This window comes from Lichenostomus cassidix, chromosome 3, assembly GCF_008360975.1.
Source record: "Lichenostomus cassidix isolate B80296 chromosome 3, HeHo_3.0, whole genome shotgun sequence".
NCBI classification, from domain to species: Eukaryota; Metazoa; Chordata; class Aves; order Passeriformes; family Meliphagidae; genus Lichenostomus; species Lichenostomus cassidix.
The window spans coordinates 20,266,754-20,288,348 of NC_139483.1; the positions used below are offsets into that span (position 1 = coordinate 20,266,754).

Below are 21,595 nucleotides of genomic sequence, written 5' to 3' on the forward strand. Positions count from 1 at the left end.
TCTAGCTGAGCTCCACACCTGGGTAGAGGCAAACAGCATAAGCCAGAATGTATGTCCAAGGGGATGCTACAGTTAAAATGAAAAAAGCATTTGAACATACTGAAGCACCTGCTTCATTCTTCAGTACATTTGCCCTAATTCCTTATACTTGCCAAGAGCTTGAGAATCTTTCTGGACATTCACAAAATTATCCAAATACTTATACAAACAAAACTTCCCACAATTCAGGAAGACTGCTCATCCTATTAAGTGTCTGGAAAGCACAAGCCATGTAGCCATACACAAGTAATCTGTATTTTGAATTGACCCACATCTGAGCTCTAGCAGGAAAATAACCAACCAACAAACAAGCAAACAAAAGCATAATTAAGGACATCCTTAAATAAACTAAAACAAATTCACTTGCCTAACTTAACTTTGCCTTAGTTTTGCTCCTCCATCTCAGGGATATTCTTGAAAAACCCCAACATTACAGTATAATCAGTTAACCTACTTTTATTTACAAAGTGGGAAGAAATATATCCCGCTTGGATGGAGCTCAGATATATGACATGAAACTTATGATATACTCAGGAGGAGGTAAACCACTGAGTAGCAAATAAGAAAAAAAAATAGTGTTATATATATGTCATGCAAGAAAATGAAAACATATATTTCTAAATAATGTGTGCAGCTTTTTCTGTCATAGCTATGCTTTATGTTGCTTCCCTTTGGCATACAGGGCTCATGCATTTTATGATGAGCATGTTAGGGCAAGCCAAAAAATTGAATTTAAAAAGCAAGTCGATGAGCTGGAGGTATCCATTTGACTACATTTTAGGGTGAAAAAAAGTGCCCTTCCTTCCAGATATTCTTAACGGTGTAGATGTTCCTCAGTATATAATTTCTAGCATTTATCCCTAATGCATTCTCTGGATTTTCGTAGCTTCATTTTTCCTCTCCAGTGTACTTTACCCTGATACTTAAAAATAACACATCCAATTAACCTCTCTATGATATGCTACTCAGACAAAACTAGAAAGTGCATTACATGTCAAATTATGCAGGCAGCAGAGTACAGAACATAACATTTTGTCTTAGTTCTCAGGAAACTCACCCAGTGTTCACGGCAACTGCTCACAAAGTTCCCTTAAAAAAAAAAAACAAAGAAAACAACAAACTAGGTACAGAGAGGGGTGATGGATTCAACAAGTCAGCTGCTGGGTGGGTTCATCCCTGAGTGCCTAGGAGAGTTTTTCTACCTGCCATCTCACTTTCCTGCAGTTCTGGGCAAGCATTGGCACCTTTTCCCACCCAAGTTGCTGCTGCACACAGATTTCTATTCACTACCTTACTTGTCTATAGGTTAGAGAAGACCAGAGTGCAGAAGAGAAAAAGAGAAAAAGAGAAGCTTCAAAGAAATTTTTAGGGAAAGCTATGCACTTGCAGGATCTCATTTATAGTCCACCTGTAGCTTTCAGTGTTTCTGCTAATTAATGTTATAACTATAACTAATGTTATAACTAACTATAATTATTGTTATTAGTACATACCTAAAATACTTTTGCACAGGTATTTAGAGAAGAGTGTACTCTGCTTGTCTATAATGGTAAAGGAAAACAGGCACAAAGTGGAAGAAATACCATAGGCACTAATGAGATACCTATGCTGAGCTTTCCCATGTGTTTAACCGGCATCTTCTATTCCTTCATCCTGTCAGGAGCTCAGTTCTGTAGCAGGGAACTCTCCTACACCAGGTCTTTAAGGTACCAGACTTAATTTCAAAGTGAACAGCACACATGAAGCAGTAAGTGATGCCTTTTTCAGTTCCACTCACTGCTCTACACATCCCTCTGTTTTTCAGACAAATATCAGAGGAGAAAAGACTCTATTTTGTGAAATTGTCGTCTTCTGGGGTAAGGTTTCAATTACATAGACAATTGTATTTTTGTAGCCATGGTGGTCAGAAATGTCTTGGGAACAATGCTCTCCTGATGGAAACTGGATTATTCAGTCCTGTAATAAGCAAAGCTTGTGAGTTCATTCTGGTGAGCAATGATTGTTTGGTTTCACCACATAACTTCCATGAACACATCTGATGCCTTGGATGCAATAAACCACACTCTCCAATGGGAATGCAGAGAGCTCATGAATTTTGATTCTTTTATTTGTGAGGAACATCTATGGTGGCAGCTGTGGGAATATGTTTTGTGGAGATGTGACAGATGGCAGATGAAATAAATGGCCTTTTCCTCTATCATGGTTTGATTCAACAAAATAAAAACAGCCTAAAAGATAATATTAAAAAAAAAATCTTGCCTACAAAACAGAATCAAATTTACTAACAGTCAGCACAGTAATTTAGTTTTACCTTTTGTTTTTCCGTAAATATGAAGACTGTTCTGTTAGGTATTTCCTCAGAACTGTTACTGAATATTGCCCATCAGATACATCTTTGCATAGAGATACATGTGTGTATATCTCAGTAATGTAGACCAGTTATTTGCCGGATTATCTCACTCTCTTATGTTCTGCTTTATTATTAACTTCTGAAGATGAAGATTAAAAAATAAAAAAATATTTTGACAATTTTCCTTTAAAATTCAGTTCTATTTAGTGGTTCCAGCTGCCTCAGAGAACCATCCAACCTCTGTTTCAACCTGGTGAGAGTGAATGGCATCCACCTGTATTAACCACAAGAAGCTACTTAGGTTTGCATAAAGCTCTAGCAGTTGAGCCTGAGGTGATTCAGGAGAACAATGTGTATCCTCTGCCTGTGCTATACAGCCAACGACTTGGCTGCAGCCAGGAATAGCAAACATTTTAAGAACTGTACTGGAAGCATAATGAAACCCCAGCCACAGGCAGTTGAAAGACTGCCTCAGCTTTCTCCCAGAGGAAAGAGACAACGACTGTTTCATAAACTCACTGGACTTTTTTTAGCTCATAAAGATATGCTAAAAAAGAAGAAACATAAACAAGGGACATTTAATTTTTACTTGGTGGTGAGTATGAGATGATTATAGTAACTACATAGTCAAGTCCCAGCAAAAACTGTTTATTTCTTAACTTTCTAATGCCAATATCTGGAGCGATATTTGTGTGAACAAATACAACTGCATTCATCCCTGTAAAAGGAAGTATTCCATAGCTTCTTCAGTGCCTTTTATCCACAATTGCAAAGCATTCTCTTCAATGTCAACACACCTACTTGCAAGAGTGTTCTGCTGAACTGGCTTTGTCTGGGGACTCATCCTCAAGACAAGTATCAAATTCATACACTCAGCATTAATAACATGTCCTGGGTCTTTTCCTAACAATAGCCAAGCCCTGAGATTGTCCTAAAAAAAAATAAAGTTTTCAGGAATGTTAATCATGAAGATGTCAGTGATATTTAATCTGGAATCTGTTCAGCCCACAATAAAGTAAACCACAGATATATTTGTTGCTGTAACAAAGGATCAATTACATCTTATCTCCAAAAGTTAAGATTTCTTAATATAGATCATCACGACATACGTTCTGGGAATCTTCATGGGTAATTAACTCCAAGAAATGCCATTGCTATAACTGATCTCTCTTTAATCAATTTCTCTTATTATGAAGTATAACTCACTAGCTCTAGTTTTATTTTTGCAAATTCAGTAGCTCTGGCCATCACTTCCTTGCTGCATGCAGTCTTCACTGGAGTAATTTTCTTCTTTTCTGAACACTGTGAGAGAGCCCAGCCAGGCACAGGGGCTGGCAGGAGAGATACTGACAGTGTCCCCATGCCCCAGGCCATGCTGCTGCTCATGGAAGCATATTTGGCAGCAAAAATCTTGTAATCAGCACCCCACAAGGACCTGGTAGTCAATTTGCAATAACAGAACAGCAGTCTCTAAATGCCCACTATGCCCAGCAAAGAGGCATGATACAAATATAAATATAACCACAGCAAAATGTGTAGATGTTATCTCTGTGTGTGCTGAATCTGAAGGGAAGAAAGCCTCACATGTCCAAAGTACACAAAACTACTATTAAAGATCTCCAAAAAAGTGTCAAAAGCCATCAGCTGATTAGTTTTCCTGGAATCCTAAGAACAAGATGTTCTTTCCTATTCATTGTTGCACATAGTACCACAGCAGACTTTTAAAAGACTGATCAATATAGAAACTCAGTATTACAGACAGTTGCTAGGGTGGATTCAAGAACATCACCAGGATAACCTAAACCCATGGAAAGGAAGAGATCAAATTGCATTCAGAGCCAGGTAAGTCACTTCTACTTCCTCCTTACACCAATACCCCTCTTTATATGTCCCCGAGACTCAGGGCTGCTATGGAGAGACTGTACTCCCACCTTTTATTTTGGGTTTGTTTTGGTTGGGGTTTTTTGTCCTGTTGCTAGTGAAATTTGACTGAAGACATATGGTTGCTTTTCCTGTAGAAAGATTTTTATATTTCTCCCCATCTCATAGAAATTGTCAGAAACAATCACCTCTTTGAATGTGGCTATTCCTCCTTAAATAGACTTTCCTGAACATCCTGGATGTACTGGGGAAAAAACCCTCTTAATGCTAGACAGATTTCTCTTCCGATGTTTCTCTTGACATTTTTGTAGCTCTCTGCATTCTTTCTGAAGTTTAAACCACAAATCTAGGGACTCTTTTCTGGTAATATACCTTTAAACAATGTCTGCAGCAATAGCACCACTTTCCTACAGAAACTCAATGATCCCCTGCTTGCACATCTTAGAATTGTTACCCTTATCAATCACTGCCTTGCAAAATGACTTTGCACCCAATGGCTTTCACATTATACCTGTCTCTGACAAATATTTCCAGTTCAGTGCTTTCCGGGAACAGAATTCCATCACATCAGCCTGTCCAATCCATTGAACTTGTGTATATAAAATTCTTAAAACTACTGCAGTTGGGTTTGTTTTGGGGGGGTTTGGTTGGTTGAGTTCTTTTGGGTTTTGGGGTTTTGTTTTGCTGGGGTTTATTTTGGCTTTTTTGTTTGCTTGTTGTCCTTGATGTTTTGGATTGCTTACCTGTTTTCTTTTGGCAGGGGAGGGGAGTTAGTTGGTTGGGGGGAGTGGGTGCAAGAAAAGGAAAAGCCCAAACTGTTGTTTTCTTGAGCAGAAGCCGACCCATCTCACTTGAAACAATGCCAAATGGACCAACAAGTGACTCACACCTTTTTACAAAGCCTCTGGATCATCAGGCTGAAGAATTATTCTCCACCATCTTCATTTCCAAGTGAATGGATTTTGCTTCTTGAAACAGGGAGAGCCAGGTCAAAAGTTCATTGAAAAACTGAACAACTTCTTCCTCCTCTTTGGTCATACACCCTCAGTACACAGCCTCTGGGGACAATCTGTTTGCTTGGGCAGCCAAAACCCTTCAAAACTGTTTCTGACTTGAGTCCACTGATTTTTTCATCTTTTCATGCGTACAGCCTACATTTAGGGTTCCTCTTTGGGGGATATGAGAAATGGGCTCAAGCTCTCTTTACCCTTATGCTGACCCTTATTAGCTGCAGGCACATTTAGCATGAAGCTAATAAAAAGACAACAAATATAGGGAGTGCAATAATCTCCATGGCATCAACATGACAAGTCTAATTCTGTTTTGACAGACTTGAGTGACAGCTCTGTCACTGGTGCCAAGAAGATTAAACTGAATGATGATTCAGAGGAGTCAAATTTGTTGAATTTGTTTATAAATAACAAATGTAACAACTGCCTCTTGAATTTCCACAGGAAGGGAAGGTGCTATTTCTCATGAAATTTTAGGCTTGGTCTTTAAACCTGGATCCATGTTGTTCAATTCAAAAGACAGACATGCAGCATGAAAAAATCACTTGTCCAAACTGAGCCAAGGTCTAACATAAGTCAGTCACCTGGACTCCTGTTTTACAGTGAAGAGAACAGGCTCCTCCAGGATCTATAGCCCCAAATGCCTAAGATTGTTAGTTGGGTAGGCATTTTTGCTGAAAATGCTGGAATTCAGAAGCTGCTGAACACAGAAATAAAAGAAAAAATATGCCAAGGAAAAAAAAATCCTGCTGAAAATTTACCTTTCAAAGAGACTAAAATCAGAAGACTTTAAAAGTGCTCTGAGTAATCAGAGTGTAGGGAATAATGAAGAGGAGGGAGTTTAAGGCAAGCTAGTACAGCTGAAGCTGAACTTCAGAGACAGATCGCCTACTTAAGATTACAGCACACAGCATGTTCCAGTGACTTTCTGACATTTCATCTATCTTACTGTATGAACTGCTTCCAGCAGCACATCCATCCTTCTAAAACTCCCACTTCTGTCTCTACTTGTCTTTCACTTCCCTCCCCATTTGATGCATTCAAAATTCTGCAGAGTGTTTCAGGAGACAAAAGCCACCTGAGCAACTGACTGACATACTGGTTATCTGGATTTTAATATCAAAATACAGCTGATTTTTAATATCAAAATACACTAATATGCATTAGTGCATATCTGATCAGATTCTTTTTGTCTCAGATCTACTTGCATATGGCAAGCTTTCCTGGTAGTACACTGAAAAAAAAATAGATGTTTTATTTTGTTAAACAGTGAAATGCATTATTTTCTTAAAGTCTTATGTAAACTGCTTCTAAGAACAATATAACTGCATTAAAAGTATATTAATAGAACTATAGATTTTAGGTGATATTCATTATCAGCATGCTCCCTCCCTGGAATAAGACGGACTTCCATTCATATCCTACATATACTAATATTTATTTATACTTTTTACCTTAGAGTACAGGAAAAAGCAAAAAACAGATTATGGCTGCCTATCAAAAGAGAGATACCTCTGATGATATATAGTTTTAATTGGTGAGGGGAAGTAAAGAAGGTCTTTCCAACACTTGCAACTTCTCTGTCTTCCTTCTGGACTCTGGTAACATTCTCTAGACTTTGCTGCTTGGTTTCAGACTGCTGAAAGCAGCACAATAGGTTACTACTGAGTGATCTGCTTCCTCCTGTATCTAAAACATGGTAGACTACTGTTTTTTGTGAAAAGTAGGATACAAACACTATAAAATAATCTTGTTTACTGGTGCATATTAATACCCATAACAATCTCCCTAAGTTCCGTGAAGGAAGATTTCTCAGCATTCTATTTCCTAGGAAATGTATTAAATTGCTTCAGTTTTCAGAGTGCATTAATTACAGTTCTGTATATCTTGTTATGGGCTCTGTATCTCAATAGGTTTTAGTATAACACATTGTTCCCAACTTCAAAGGCTGCCTTTAGATATAAGGAGCACTTTCCCCAAGGACTGACAGAAAATTTCCTTAAAACAGTTGAAAAAATACACCCCATGCTTTGAAGGAGGGTTTTTCATTGCACTCATGTACTTTGGAACTCCAGAGAGGTTCCTCTGCTATAATCTGCATCCATAGAAGCTGGAACAGTCCACTGTAAATTTAGGTTTAACTGAAAAGAAAATACAAGAAATTCAGTCTCATCTGGCTTCTGCTGGCAAAGAAGAGACTTGATAACTACATTTCCATTGCTTCAGCATCTTCACTCAGATTTTTCTAGGCAGATAGAAAGAATGAGCTAAGAGCAGCAGGTTTTGTCATAAAATGAAACCTGTAAAAAGTAAGCATTTGTATAATGTTTATAGCCAATCTTATATAAACATATTGCATTTTGTTATAACTTTCTTCCTACAGTTTCATTAGAAGAAAGAATTTAATTTTTTAATTTTTCTAAATAGCACACAATTTATGGTATGTCATAATTCAATTCCCAAACTAGTCTCTGCCATTTTTAAAACTATAGCATTTTAAACTGCTAAAGCATTTTATTCCTTTTATGAATTTTCACACACGCCTGAGCAATGGGTTAAGAAGTAGGGAGGGAGATTTCTGACCATCAGAAATATGATTAATTGAACAAATGGTACCAATTATGTTTTGTCTGTCTTTAATCTAACCTAATACACACGAGACTTGTATACAGCAAAATTCCCAATACCTGCTTCAGCCAAGAGAATTTGGATATATCTGAAGAATGAGGTTTTCCTTTCTGTAGACAAAATGAATGTGCTTGTTTAGGCTATAAAGGTGAGAAAGAATGATAAGAAGAAATAAGTTATACATTCCCAGTGCCTGAAAAGAGAGAGCTTGGCACTGCAGTGCACTGCATAACCTGGCAAACAGTTTTTCCTGATGAAAATAGGAATGCTTTTGATGTGTTAAAGGTATTTTTGAGTTTCTTCAATTCACGTGTCTTTAAATCTTTTCCAAAGTTAGGTTATATTGAAATAGCTTCAGAAGATACTACAAATTTCAAACATTCTTAATATATTATCATCATTATGAGATTAAAACCTCAGTGTGCTATATAGTCAAGATACTAAGATCTCTGGATAAGATGCTGTCTGGATAACATATAAGAATATGAGAAAACGGAGGTCAAAGTTCAGATTAATTCTAGGAAGTAGTGTGAAGAACTAAAATGTGTCAACAGCGTCTGAGACAGTATAGCAAAAACAAGCCTGGAGAATATTTTTGTATAGTCTGAAGTCATAGTGCCTCAGTCACAACATATTTTTTCCAAAACATCCAGACACAAGTAAGCCAGGGAAACTAAAGACAATTTAGGAAATGCTTCAAGTTGAGAACAGTTAGACACCAGGAGAATGCACAGAGATCCTGCAAGGATCATCAAAGCCCAATCCTTGGTCCTGCACAAAAATTCCAACATTTGCCCGAATGCATTGTCCAAATGCTTCTTGAACTCTGGCAGGCTTGGGGCTGTGACCTCTTCCCTGGAGAGCCTGTTCCAGTGTTCTCCTACTTCTTCCTATTTTGGAGGAAGAAACGGGCGAATGGAAAAAATGGAGGAAAAAATGAGACCAACAATTCTGAAGTTTAAAATAAGAAAACACAACCATGCAGGTTACTGGCATTTGAAGTGATGCGCTGGTTTCCCTGCAGCAGGTAAAAGCCATGTAAGGTTGGCTGTTAAGGGCACCCTCAGGGCTTTTCTAGAAAACAGAATCTTGATCCTGCAAGCTGTTGAACCTGCAAATGGGAACACTCATGTGGTACCTGCTGCTCCCTAAATGTGGAGGACACTAGTAAAGCTTATTGTGGGAGGAAGTCATAAATACCCTTTTAAATTTACAGCATGTGGCAAAAGATGACACTCTTGAACTGAAACTCTTCAAATAAATATTGTCCTCTGCTTCAGGGCTAAGTGGTTATGAATTGCCTGCTAAAAGTGTGCTTACAGCAGACCTGACACGGTGCTGTCTCTAACCACAGAGCCATGAGAACAGCTAGGGCAATGGAAAAGGGCTTCCCACCCCACATTCCTCACAAAGTGGGTATGATTCTGCCCAAAATCCCAGCTCCCATCCCTCTGCCTGCTGCCAGCAGAGCCCCTGCTCCTGCTCAGGAGGTGGCAGGAGCCCTGAGGGGCTGCAGGCAGTGAGAGTGCACAGGGCTAAGCCATCCTTCAGAGCAAAGTCTTTGGGAACCCAAGGATTGCCAGGAATACATCGAGGCATTGATGCCATGCCCTACAGCTAGGAAAACAATTTAAAACAATGTAAGTAGCAGGCCACTGCACAGTAGCCAACGTATTCATTCCATCAAAAACAAATTAGAGTTTTTATGTTTGAGTAGCATAAATCAACTGATGCGTGCAAAGGAACTCAAGCTAAATTAGAGGGAAATAATATGTTACTTCAAACAAAATTAATTTCTCAGACTTCCAGTAAAACCTGAACTATGCACGCTACAATTGAAGGAAATTTTATTTACTCTGTAACATTTTCAAAACCAGGAAATTTTCTTAAATGACAAAATTTAAAGAAAAATATTGTTGTATATTTGGAATAATAAATACACATTTACGAGTGAAAGCATATTTCAATTGAGAGCAATATACCTGACTATAAAAATCAAGAAATAATGTGGAAGATATTATGGTTAAGTACACCCAGGGATAAATAAGTAACTCATTCCAATACCTTGCATAGCATGAAATACGTATTTTCTTACCACTATAAAACAAGCTGTCTCAAATATAGCTACTTAGTACTTTTCTTTACATACCTGCATGTATAGAACAGAGCAGAATGGTCTTTGCCTGGAAAAATTAGGGCCTATATTCTACTGCCTAGAGCCACAGTTTAAGATATTTTTCCCCATAAATCAGGTGAAACTATGCATATACACTTAATTTAATAACACATTTAACCTAATTTTCTATGCAGACATGTGAAAATAAAACACTATATGTTTGAATGAACTGTTACACACTGAGCTACAGCATTCAGCTCATACATAAATAGCTTTGACCCATGTGGCCTTAGAGCAAAAGCAGCTATAAATTCACCTGGCTTCTATTCAAAGTTTCTAAAAAGGAGTATTTCTTCCCCTTTCAACATATTCTTACCTCTTCCTTTGTCTTTTTTGATATGACCCTTAGCCAGTCTCCGATCATGCTGAGGACAGCTGCAAAGTAAGCAAGTCCAACAAGGATCCAGAACCACACCACTGGCTTATAAAAATCTAGGTATTCAATATCTGATCCCCCTGAAAAACAATACAGTAAAAATTAAATCAGACTTAATACCTAGAGGTGCAAAGATGTTTTTAAATTAATTTTCCTAGAAAAAAAGGTTAGATTTCTTACAACTTCTCTATTTTTACCCATGCATAGATTCTTAGCAACATATTTTGTTGAATTTAAACAAATTATATAACTTAGTTCACTCTTGAAAATAATGTCTTGAATATGCAAATTTTAGACAATGACTGCTAACCATTCATAATAATTATTGAATGAACACAAACAGATTCAGCTTTTGATGCAGTATCATTTAAAATAGAGATCATTGAAGACACCTTGAATGAAATGACTTCCCACTTGCTCCAAATAATGACATTGTACCAGATTTTAAGTATTGTTCCAAAATATGCAATGTGTCCATATCCTGAGAAATCTGTTTTTGCAAGAACTTTAAAACATCTCAATACTTATACCAAACCTTTAACCTCAGCAAAGAAAGACTAGCACCTGCAGAAACAAGTATCCCTGGTGGGTAGGCAAACATTATCATCTCCATTTTGCAGAAGGAAACCAGTGCAGGGACTTGAGTTGAACTGATAATACCCAAAAAAAAGGTGGATAAAAGAGAAGTCAGCTGAAGGCAGCTTTTTTGAATCTCACTACCACAAGCACCAGTCACTCCTTTGCAGTATAAAAGCGAAAAAGGATAAATTTCAGAGGTGTCTGTAATAGAGTTTTCAGGTATAATACAGCTATAAAGAACAGATGTCTTATTTCCACACAAAAAACATTATGTTCATCCAGAGCTCTTGACAACACCAAATAACTCACATTTCACACCTTGCCATACAATAAAAACAGAAGCCTTAAACTTGTAATTCAACTGTGTTACAACAAATAAAACCAGACTTCTAGTTTGGGCTGCTGAATGAGGTTTGATATGTGTATCTGCCCACAGTTAAGGCTCTACAGTAAAACCTTGTCAGGCACATTAAAGTAGCCTGCACAGGAACATAATGCCTTGCTTTATGTATTTGCATCCTATACTGAAACAAATCAAAAGAAAATTGGCCCCAAAATATCAAGTGCCTTGTTACAGTAATGAGATTAACTCTCATGGAGGGTAATGTTTTTAGTTAGCTGTATTATCACAGAGATTGCATGCAAATAACAAAGAATTTTACTGATGGCCGTCTTTATATGGAAGTCCTCGCAGATATAATTTTGTTATTCTCATGTCAATTACGTCTTTTCATCAAAAAATATATTGCATTGAACTGCAAAATTTTACTCAACTATCCAAGAGACGAATCCATGTTGTGAAAGTGGATATACTTCAATGTCTTTGTAGCCCCAAGCAGAGGTAGAAGACAGGGCTCTGTTTGGAACAGAAGACATCCAGCTGCCAAAGGACTGAGTTTGTCACAGCAAAAGACAAACAAAACATCAAATTATTTGTTAACAACATCCATTTCATTTCAGACTACTAAAACAGTGCGTTAGGGATGATTCACCCAAAATTTGTTGTAATTCAAAAAATGGTTGATTACCACCATGTCTTTGCTCTAATAATGGGCTACACTTGGTTGTTCATCTTCTTCAGCTTTTCATACAATGCACAAGAAAAGTATCATAGAAAGCATTCACACAGTTGGTTTTTATTCTTTGGCCTGTTATGTTTATAAACTGAAACTGGAACCTAACTCTGCCAGTCTGCAGGAAACATTTCCTTCACAGTTTATCCTTATTTTATTTACAGCAAAGTTAATTACCGGGGAAGGAGTTAGGACATATTCATGTTCAACCAAGTTCTCCTTGCTGTCTGGCCAGGAGATGGCTCCATCTAGCCATGCCCAATGAAGTTCAGCTTTCCTAAAGTTAAAGGGACTAAAGGTATCCAAAAGAATACCCTAGGATATGGCTTCACAGGTAAAACCTTTATTCGCTGTTGAGCTTCTGAATTTCAAGGACTCCTTGAGTGATTTTGCAATTTAATCAAATCTCAGGGAGAGAGACATACCTGAGGATGTTTATCCTGAGATAACTACTGTCTCCTGTGATGCTCAATCTGCCATAATGCAGTTACCTGGGAATGTAATTAATTAGGATTTCATAGGGAAATGCAATCACAACTTAACTGTACTGAATTGAAACTAAAAGAATTCATTAACTACCAAATTCACTTAAATGGGTATGAATGAATTTGGGTATGAGTATGCATAGCTAAATGTACTGAAATATATGAGATAATCTAATGATTTTATGGGCAACATCATAAAAAGCACATCAATATGATACACTATCATCTTCCTTCTGCAAAGCAAATTGGTTTATGCAGACCTCTAGGAAGCAAAATGCTGAGAAGGCAGAAGCTGAATTTTGTTGTTGGCAAAGCCAGTTTTGTGGGCTGAGGGATGAAACTTTTCCCAGCTTTCTTTAACCTCTACACAAAATAGGTTAAAATGACAATAAAGAAGAAATCTAGCAGTCTCACTGCCATAATCTGCTACCAAGAGCAGCCACAGTTAATTGCCAAGATGTTTTGTGGTAAAGATTTGATTTAAAATAGTTTGAAGTCTATGAGAAATCAAGGAGTTTTCCCATCCATCTTCATGACAGGCTATTGTATTGCTGCTGCCACCATTCTTACATCTGCCAAAGAACATTTATTTGGGATTTTCAACCTATATTTTTTGGAAAACAGGTTGTTCAATGGCCCAGACATATTCCATAGTGAGGTGAAGAGCTCTGTTTTAGTTGAGAAAGGCATTAGAGAATATTTCAGGGGTGCTTCAGGACAAATTCTGGTTCTCAGGTAAGAGGCCAAGATTATAAATTTATCTTTTTGACTTATTTATTTACATAAAACTAGTACCATTAAAATAAATAATTTTCTTTAGTGTTGCCACTCTTTCCCCCATTCCTTCTACAGCTAACCAGCTCAAAATAGAAACATATAATTATTTCTGTAAAGTTGGTTGGCTTTGCATTTTTACTTCAAAAATAGAAGGAGAGAATAGAAAATGCTGTCAACATTGACTATCCTAATTCCATACCAGCAAAAAATTCTGGGTTATTCAAAAGTTGGCATTTCAGACAAAGAAATGTCTATGATTTTTCATCAGCAGTACAAATTACTCTGGATATAAAAATATTATTTAATCTGGTTTTAATTGCAGAAGAACAAGTAGCTGTCCACCATTGCTATTGTGACAAACCTGAGGAACATGATTAATCCAGAAATGTCATTTGCCCCACTCCAAAGAAATATGGAGAATCAGCCCTGCAGTTTGAAAGGAATTACATCTGAGGACTTCAAAAAAAGAAAAAGTGGAACAGAGAAAGACTATCTCGTGTGGAGCTGTGGAAGCACAGAAGGCTTGGGATAAGATAATATTGCACTGTCAGAGATGGAGTGTAAGTGGGCCATATGAGCCACTTGATGCCACTCAGAGGAAAATGGAGAGCTACTTCAGAATACAAAGCACAGATCTGAAACACTCCTCACACATTGTCCTACACGGACATCGAGCAAGAAAATGCTCTGACTTCAGCCTCAAGTGTGGCTCACAGCAGAGAGCCCCTGGTATGGACACCCTGAGGGGGCAAAGAGCACTTCCAAATGCCAAAAATATACATGGAGCCTGTGGGAAGCACCCAGCTCTCCTCCAGGATGCTGGACACACCCCTGGCTCAGCATGACAGTGATTTCTCTCTGCTGGTGCGTGGTATCACACAGTGACAGCAGATCCACTGGGCTGCTATGACCACCAGGTCAAGTGTCCCAGTTTGGTGACATTGAATGAGACTAAAATATCTCAGTTCTCTACAAACTGGGTCTCAGGCCAAGCAACACAGTGCAGAGCCAGGTATCTGTATTTCAGCCACAACACATCAGAGTCGATTACACAATGAAACAACGAAAAACAGCAAGTTAAAAATCAGAGCTCAAACATGGAAACCAAACAAAACCCCCCATAAAAGTAACAAAAGAGTTGGAACACACTTTTAAATTAAGACTTGCAAAATTCTATGATCTGTTTCACTGGACAGTTGAGACATAACCTTATGTCATCCTTTTGCCCCACTGTGAATACTGATGCGCCTTTTTTTTTTTTTTTTTTGCCTTCTACTTAATTCAATCAAGTTTTGGACATGCCATCTCATTCAGATTTGAAACCTCCTAGATTAATGCCATTAGAAATATATGAGTATACCTTCTAAAAGGTATACTTGCAAGTTAAAGGATTTGTCTGTACATGTGAACAAAATATTGTCAATTATGCATAGATTCACATGCCTCAATGCTAACCTCAACACCCAATATCTTTCATTGTACAAAAATCATAACACATTCAACATAAGATTTCTTTTTCTCTTTCCCAAGATATTAATAGCTTTGGCTGAGTTTTCTTCTGTCATGTTGAAGCCAGTGTTTTCTGTTGAAAACAAGAAAAGGGACGTTTGGCTATGTCCTAATATACATAAGGCAGTGCAGACTGTAGTACAGTTTTTCTTTTTTTTTTGTGAAAAGCTACAAAAATCTGCATTCAAATTAAAAAAAAAAGATATTTCTCTCCCTACAGAAAAAAAATCAGCAATTCCAAAAATTAGAAAAATCAAGTAATTTCATAAGATAGAGAAACAGTCAATGTTTTTGGAATACAGTTCATATATTTTCTTGAACACACATTATAAGGGCTCTTCATCTTTTCCTTCCTTGCATACTCCAGGAGTGATCAGTCTTTTATGTTTGCCTTAAGGCTTCTCTTGTTGATGGAAACCCCAGCTGCAATTTCCACAGGCTCCGAACAACAACTTGGACTACTAAAGGGAATATTTTGGCACTCTGGTTTCTGGGAATAGAGTACATGGTCTCCAGTACAAATAAGAAGAAAGTTCTAAAAAAATTGTGGAGAACTAAAAGAATTTCTAATATGACAACCTGTACTACAGCCAATGATACCATTATGTTCCTGAATCCCAGGTTCTCCTGTTGGCTCCCTTTTGGCACAGCTATCAAGTAACATTCTGTCCTTTAACTCCTGAAAGTTCTTCAGGGCTTCTTTTCAGCTCTTACTTGCAGTGGCACCAGAAAGCAGCAAGTTTCATGTTAGTGAAAAAAGACAGGTATTGTAAGGAATGTTTCCCTACATGCCAACACATGTGTTAATACAACCATGGGATTTGTATGAAGGGCTTGTAAACTTACTTTTTTTTCCCTCTGAGATGACAGTTCCCAGAATAAAAGATCTGAAGGTTTTCAAATATACAGAAATTTGGGGAACTTTATGGGCCAAAACTGACACACATTTATGGATTATCACTTGGGCCTCCAGAGCACTAAAAGAATTATCAATTTGCCTTTTATTTCAGAAAGTACACTCCAATAAAATTGTAAATCAGAGTATCACTGCCCACCATTATGCTTTAGATTGGACTACAACGCTTAGTGGAAGAAGGTAACTTTCACTGTAAGTAGTATTTAAAGAAAAAAGTCAGAAAAATGAATAAATTAATGCCAGTGTGAGGAGTTTTTCAAAATGTGTTGCATCTAGGCACTAAGTGGACTGAAGCATCATTCTGTCTGCTGCTTTTTGCCTCACCCTGGCAGACCAGAAACATGAGCAGCATGCTCTAGAACGGTAATATTCTATCATGACCACCTCTTTTACAGTCTTATATAGCATTACATGCCTTAACTCTTCATGTTTGTCCATTGTTTGTGATGCTCAGCTTTCCTAAACTTCAAGGAGAATTCTCTAGACAGACTACCACAAAAATATCAGTGGCCCTTAGTGTCCACTCAGTAGTTATGACTTACCTAAAAGAAAAGCAAGCAAACCAAAAAATCATGAAGAAAATTACTAACTTTTTAGGGTGCAAAAACTTCTGCATAATTCCTCAAAATTAATAGAGAAACCTAGCTCTTAGGACAAATCCTAACTGCTCCATTGAGACCTTGCAATGCCAGTTTTCTTCAAATAATTTTGTACTTATATACACACCAATGACTAAACTTCCACAATGCAAAGCACACTCGATGAATATCTTACCTATTTTTCAGAATTTTTATTTAACCAGCCAATTGCGTAGTGCAAAAAAACCAAATTAACATTTTTGAAAAATCCTTCAAGCCACCTGCTAAAATCACAGTATTTTTGTTCACCCAATAATGATAATATTATCAACTTCATCTGTAAGAAAATATAGTCCTGTGGGAATGTTAACCTCCCAGTTATGACGGAGATAGACATCTAACCCTGTTCTCTTGAGCATTGTCTCTGCAAGTACAAATACCATTCCCACATACTGAAACTTCAAGACAATAACATATTGCAGTTCAAATACAAGTCTTATGCATGTTACTCAAAGAAACTAGAAAACATTTCTGATGCTTTGAAATAATGGATTTACAGTAGGATTTTAAATTAAATAGAGAACATCTATCAACTGAACCATAAAAGGCCATCAGCTATAGAACAATATAATTCAAGGACATTCTGTATAAAGAGAAAGTATTTCCTGGTAAAATTAAAAAGCAGATGATGTAGGAAAAAATTATGGTATCAAATGGTCTACAAATAGAAAAGTCTATGAAAATTTATAATGGGAATAATGATGAATGTACTCAGTGTTCTAGTTAGAGCCAAGTGGGCCATTTCACATAATGCTTTACAGTAAATATAACCAGGCCTTTATACACTATCATTTTTATTCCCTGTCATACACATACCCTTTAGGAATGGAAGTCTAAAACACCCAGACTCTTGACTTGGAAACAGCATAAATTTTTTATTTCATGCTAGTTAGTGTCTGACCAAAATCACAAATTCTGAAGACAAACTGAAAGTAAGAAAAAGAATACGGGAAAGAAAAGGGAAAGGCAGAAGTCAGGAAACATACAAAGGCATTTGGAAACATCACAAATAACTATGTAAAAGTCAAAATAAATTTGATTTGCTATTTTACAGCTCAGTTCTATAATTTACAAGAATCTTCGGCAACTTCACAGGCAGCCTTCATTTTCAGACTGCTTGCATAGCTTAGTACCTTCAACAACAACTAAATTTGCCCCCATTTTACCCAGATCATTTACAAATATGTCAAACTGTTCCGACACTTTAGAGGTCCTTGATGGACCTCACGAACCTGAAAAATTTTTGCCAGTGACAAGACCAGTCCCATTACTGCCATCAAGGCAAAAACACCTCTAACGCCTTTTCAAGAAAAAAAGCTGACGCAGAGAACTGACCCAAGCTTGTTTTAGCCCAGTATGTCAAAGTTATTTGCAACCAATTCAGCTTAATAGAACCATAAAAGCTGGACATGTTATCTACAGGTTGTGCTAACATTTCTCCTGACATTACAAAAATCACATGGGCAAACGTGTACTGACTAACAGAGTCAGAGAAGTAGGATGCAGCAGCAATACAGACACTTCAATGGCAGAAAGAGTTCTGGAATATTTTGAAAGTAAGGGAGGCACACAAAACTGATGTTATATAACTTCACAGGTGAGGCATTTAAACAACTCCAGCTGAAAAGATATATTCAGAATAAAATGCTCTGTAAGTGCTTGCACTTCATAACCTGTAAGAAAAATAAAACAAAACCCCTACCAAAATGATACCCAACTAAATTTTTAATAATATAGGAAGAGAAAAAACAGTAAGCAAAGACATGCACCATGTATTTCACTGTCTCACCTCCTGTCTCTACATTGTCACATCAAGCAAAACAAGGACAGGCCCCATCATATGAATGATGAGAGATAAACTGGGAGAGAGGCACCACAAGAGAGATATAGCTGCCCCAGAAATAAGAAAAAAAATGCAGAATAAATATCACAGTGCAAAATGTTATAGGATAAAGAGTTATGAAAAAAATCTTACCTGCAACATAGTCACCAAATCCAATGGTAGTCAAAGTGATAACCACAAAGTAAATTGCATCTAGTGTGTTCCAGCCTTCTATGTGCTTGAATATAACTGCAGGAAGAGCAACAAACAGCACGCAGCCAAACAGTATGAATATTATTGTTGAAATGATGCGAATCTTTGTCTGACTCACATTCCATTTCTAGAAAGGGAAGGGGAAAGAGAGGAAACCCACTGTTAATAAAACTGCACCAGTGCACATGAGCACCCATCACCCCCAGTGTGCACTACATAGCTCTAGAGTACTGAGCATTATAATTCTCAAACAAACAGGAAAATTCAATCAGGATTTTGTTCTGAAAGGGTTTCAATGCAAACGTGACTGTCCTAGGAAACATTTGGCAGCAGTAAATGCAGAGCAAGGCTGGACCCATCATGGTGGTGTCCTGGGTGAGTGGCATGTATGGAATTCATTAATACTAACAGCTGATGATAAAGTTTTGAGGGGGGGGTCTAGATATTAAAATTAGTTGCATGCACCTGAAATTTCTCTAATTTTGTACAGATAACCAAATAAATAAGGTGAATTTTAACCATACAGTTTCTGTAATAAAATAAACAGCTAAACAAAATCCTACAAAGCAGAGCTGGAAGGGATATAAGAGGTCACCTTTCCCAGATCTTCCCAAAGATCTTCCCACCTAAACCACTGCAAGCACATTGCTGGCCAGCCAACATGTGATCATGCTCTAGTCATCTGAGAGTTTTCCTAATGCTTAACCTACATCTCAACTCCTTCAGTTTAAGTGTGCTGTTCATGGTCTTATCCAAGACAAAAAAAGAAATTGCTAATTTTCTCTTTCCAGCAAACTTTCACAGGTGTTCTCTTTCAGTCGCATGTTCTTTAAACCAAATAAATAATCTCCTTTTCTCCCCCTTCCTATTTTTCTTGCTGTCCCTTGGCACCAGCAAACTAGCCCATGTTTCATTAAGTGTTGTACTCAAAACTGGATATGAGTAAATAGCACAAAATAGAATGGAATGATCTTTTCTTATGCTTTGCCTTTTTATAGTTTTACATGTGATATATGCTATTCCACAGAAGTAAGATATTAACCCATGTTATCACGTTAACCTCTAGAGTCCACTAAACATTTCTATAAAATTGCACCTAGACAGCTGTTTCCTGACATGTAGCTGCATATTTTAGTATTTCTTCACATATTACTTCGATTTTGTCCTGCTTGAACTCAATCCTATCTAGTCAGACTGTTTTTCAAAAATTCTAAGATCATTTTCATCCTCCAATTTTTAGTTGTCTCCTCAGCTTGAGACCATCTGCGGATTTAATGAACCACATCATTTAGCTGTTGTGTATGCTACTAACATTTTTTTCCTAAGCTGTACTAAAGCTAGAACAGACCCCTGCAAAGTCCCATTTTACATGCCCAGCCAATTTGACATTTTCCATCCATGCAATGCATGTTGGTTCAACCTAAAAGAAGGGATTATACAAAAAACTTTCACAGAAAATGACTGAAAATGAAATGTTGCTCACAATGGATGTTTTCTTGTTTTTAAGTTTCAGTGGAAACTATGTTTACAGTCAGCATGACCAAGGTCAAGCTTTTGTAACCCAAATCAGAGTAACAGCTTGTGTTATGGCAACATACAAATGCCTGCTCTGACCCATCAGCATCTCCCAATTCTTTAGACAAACTAATAAACCAAATTAGGAAGCATTCCAGACTGCAAAATATGGATCAGTGTTTTCACTCAGATATTGTCAAAAGAGGGGAAGATACTGCTTTTTATATTGGGGCATTCTTATTGTATAGATACATCCATTATAAAAAAAAAAAGAAAAAAATTATCCCTATGAGCAAAAAATACAAAAAAATTGATCGCAGATGATCTATACTTTTAAGAAAAAAAATCAGTTATGAAAACACAGAAATTATAAAATGTTTTTATGGAACGTCCTTGCCTTTTTTGGACAAATCTCAATGGAATTCTATGTTATTCACCAGTACCTTGTCTGGACATGAACTGATGTTTCAAAGCCAAAAATACATGCCTTTTCTAAAAAAGCTTTAAGCCTGTGTTTGCCTATTGCATAAGACTACTCAGCACAGGCCCAGTTTGCTTTGCACCAGAAACAAAGCCATGTCAGACCCTTTCTATAAAGGAGAGGTGTCCTGCATGCAAGGCCAGGGCTTGAATTGGAAAACCAGTGCTAACACTTGCAGTACCAATGCAAACAGCTACCAGGTTGGTTACCAAGTATTCACTGCTTCAGAAATCTCAGTGAATACATTTCTTATCACCATCTATATAAAAACCTTTAAGGGTAAGCATCACAGCAAGCTTACGAGTAACAAGGGCAGAGCAAAAATAAAATCCTTTGGATCTTACTCCTCTTCCCAACCATAATCAGTTCAGGGGATGGGTCTTCACCCAATTCTCAGAGGTGTTCAATGGCAAGTTCAGACTCTGCCAAGTCCTTCCTACATTTGCCTGTACATCTGATTGCAACAATGAGCTATAACCTGTTTCTCAGGCTTTTCATTTCATTCATGAAAGCCAGAACAAGCAGCAAAACAACCAAAGGCAGTCAGCATACTCACAACAAAGGTATCTTCTACTTTGGCAATTCCCTTCCCAAAGATTGTCCCGAGTTGATCTCCGACACCAGCCAACAGAAAACCAAACAGAGGAATTCCCAATAAGGCATAGATGATACAGAATATCTTTCCACCTTGTGTGCGTGGGGAGATGTTTCCAAAGCCTAAATTACAAACAACTCAAGGTGTTTAAGAGGTTACACGTATTACATTATACATTTTAAAAGAACTGCAGGAACAGAACAGTTAAAAACAGGCTAACCAGGTTAAGCATATGACACAGCAAACACGGTGAGAAATTAAATGAAAATGTAGGTCATACAATCCTCTCTGAGCTACTCTCTTATCATCTACTACATGGAGTTAATAGCAATTGGTTGATCTATGCCTTAGCCTCTGCCAGTGTTGCCACTAGGTTTGGAACTGTCTGCAGCATCTGTAAACAGCACACAATTTTCCTTCAGATGGCCAAGTATCAAAGTGAAGCAAACTTAAAAAACTCCAAGCCACTTGGATGAACAAAACAGGGATTTCTACCATAAATGGGACTGCCTAGATTCTTCATTATTAAAGG

General features: G+C 37.4%; 1 protein-coding gene across 5 annotated transcripts in view; it reads right to left on the bottom strand.

Annotated features, from left to right (window-relative positions):
- KCNK2 (potassium two pore domain channel subfamily K member 2) overlaps positions 1-21,595 on the bottom strand; it is a 127,273-nt gene that overhangs the window by 6,160 nt on the left and 99,518 nt on the right. For all 5 annotated transcript variants that reach the window (XM_085054823.1, XM_085054822.1, XM_085054826.1 and 2 more), the window contains 3 exons: positions 21,025-21,185; positions 18,413-18,599; positions 10,401-10,540 (listed from right to left, as the gene is read on the bottom strand). In XM_085054823.1, coding sequence (XP_084910949.1) covers positions 10,401-10,540; positions 18,413-18,599; positions 21,025-21,185 — 488 coding nt within the window. The remainder of the gene's footprint in view (positions 1-10,400; positions 10,541-18,412; positions 18,600-21,024; positions 21,186-21,595) is intronic.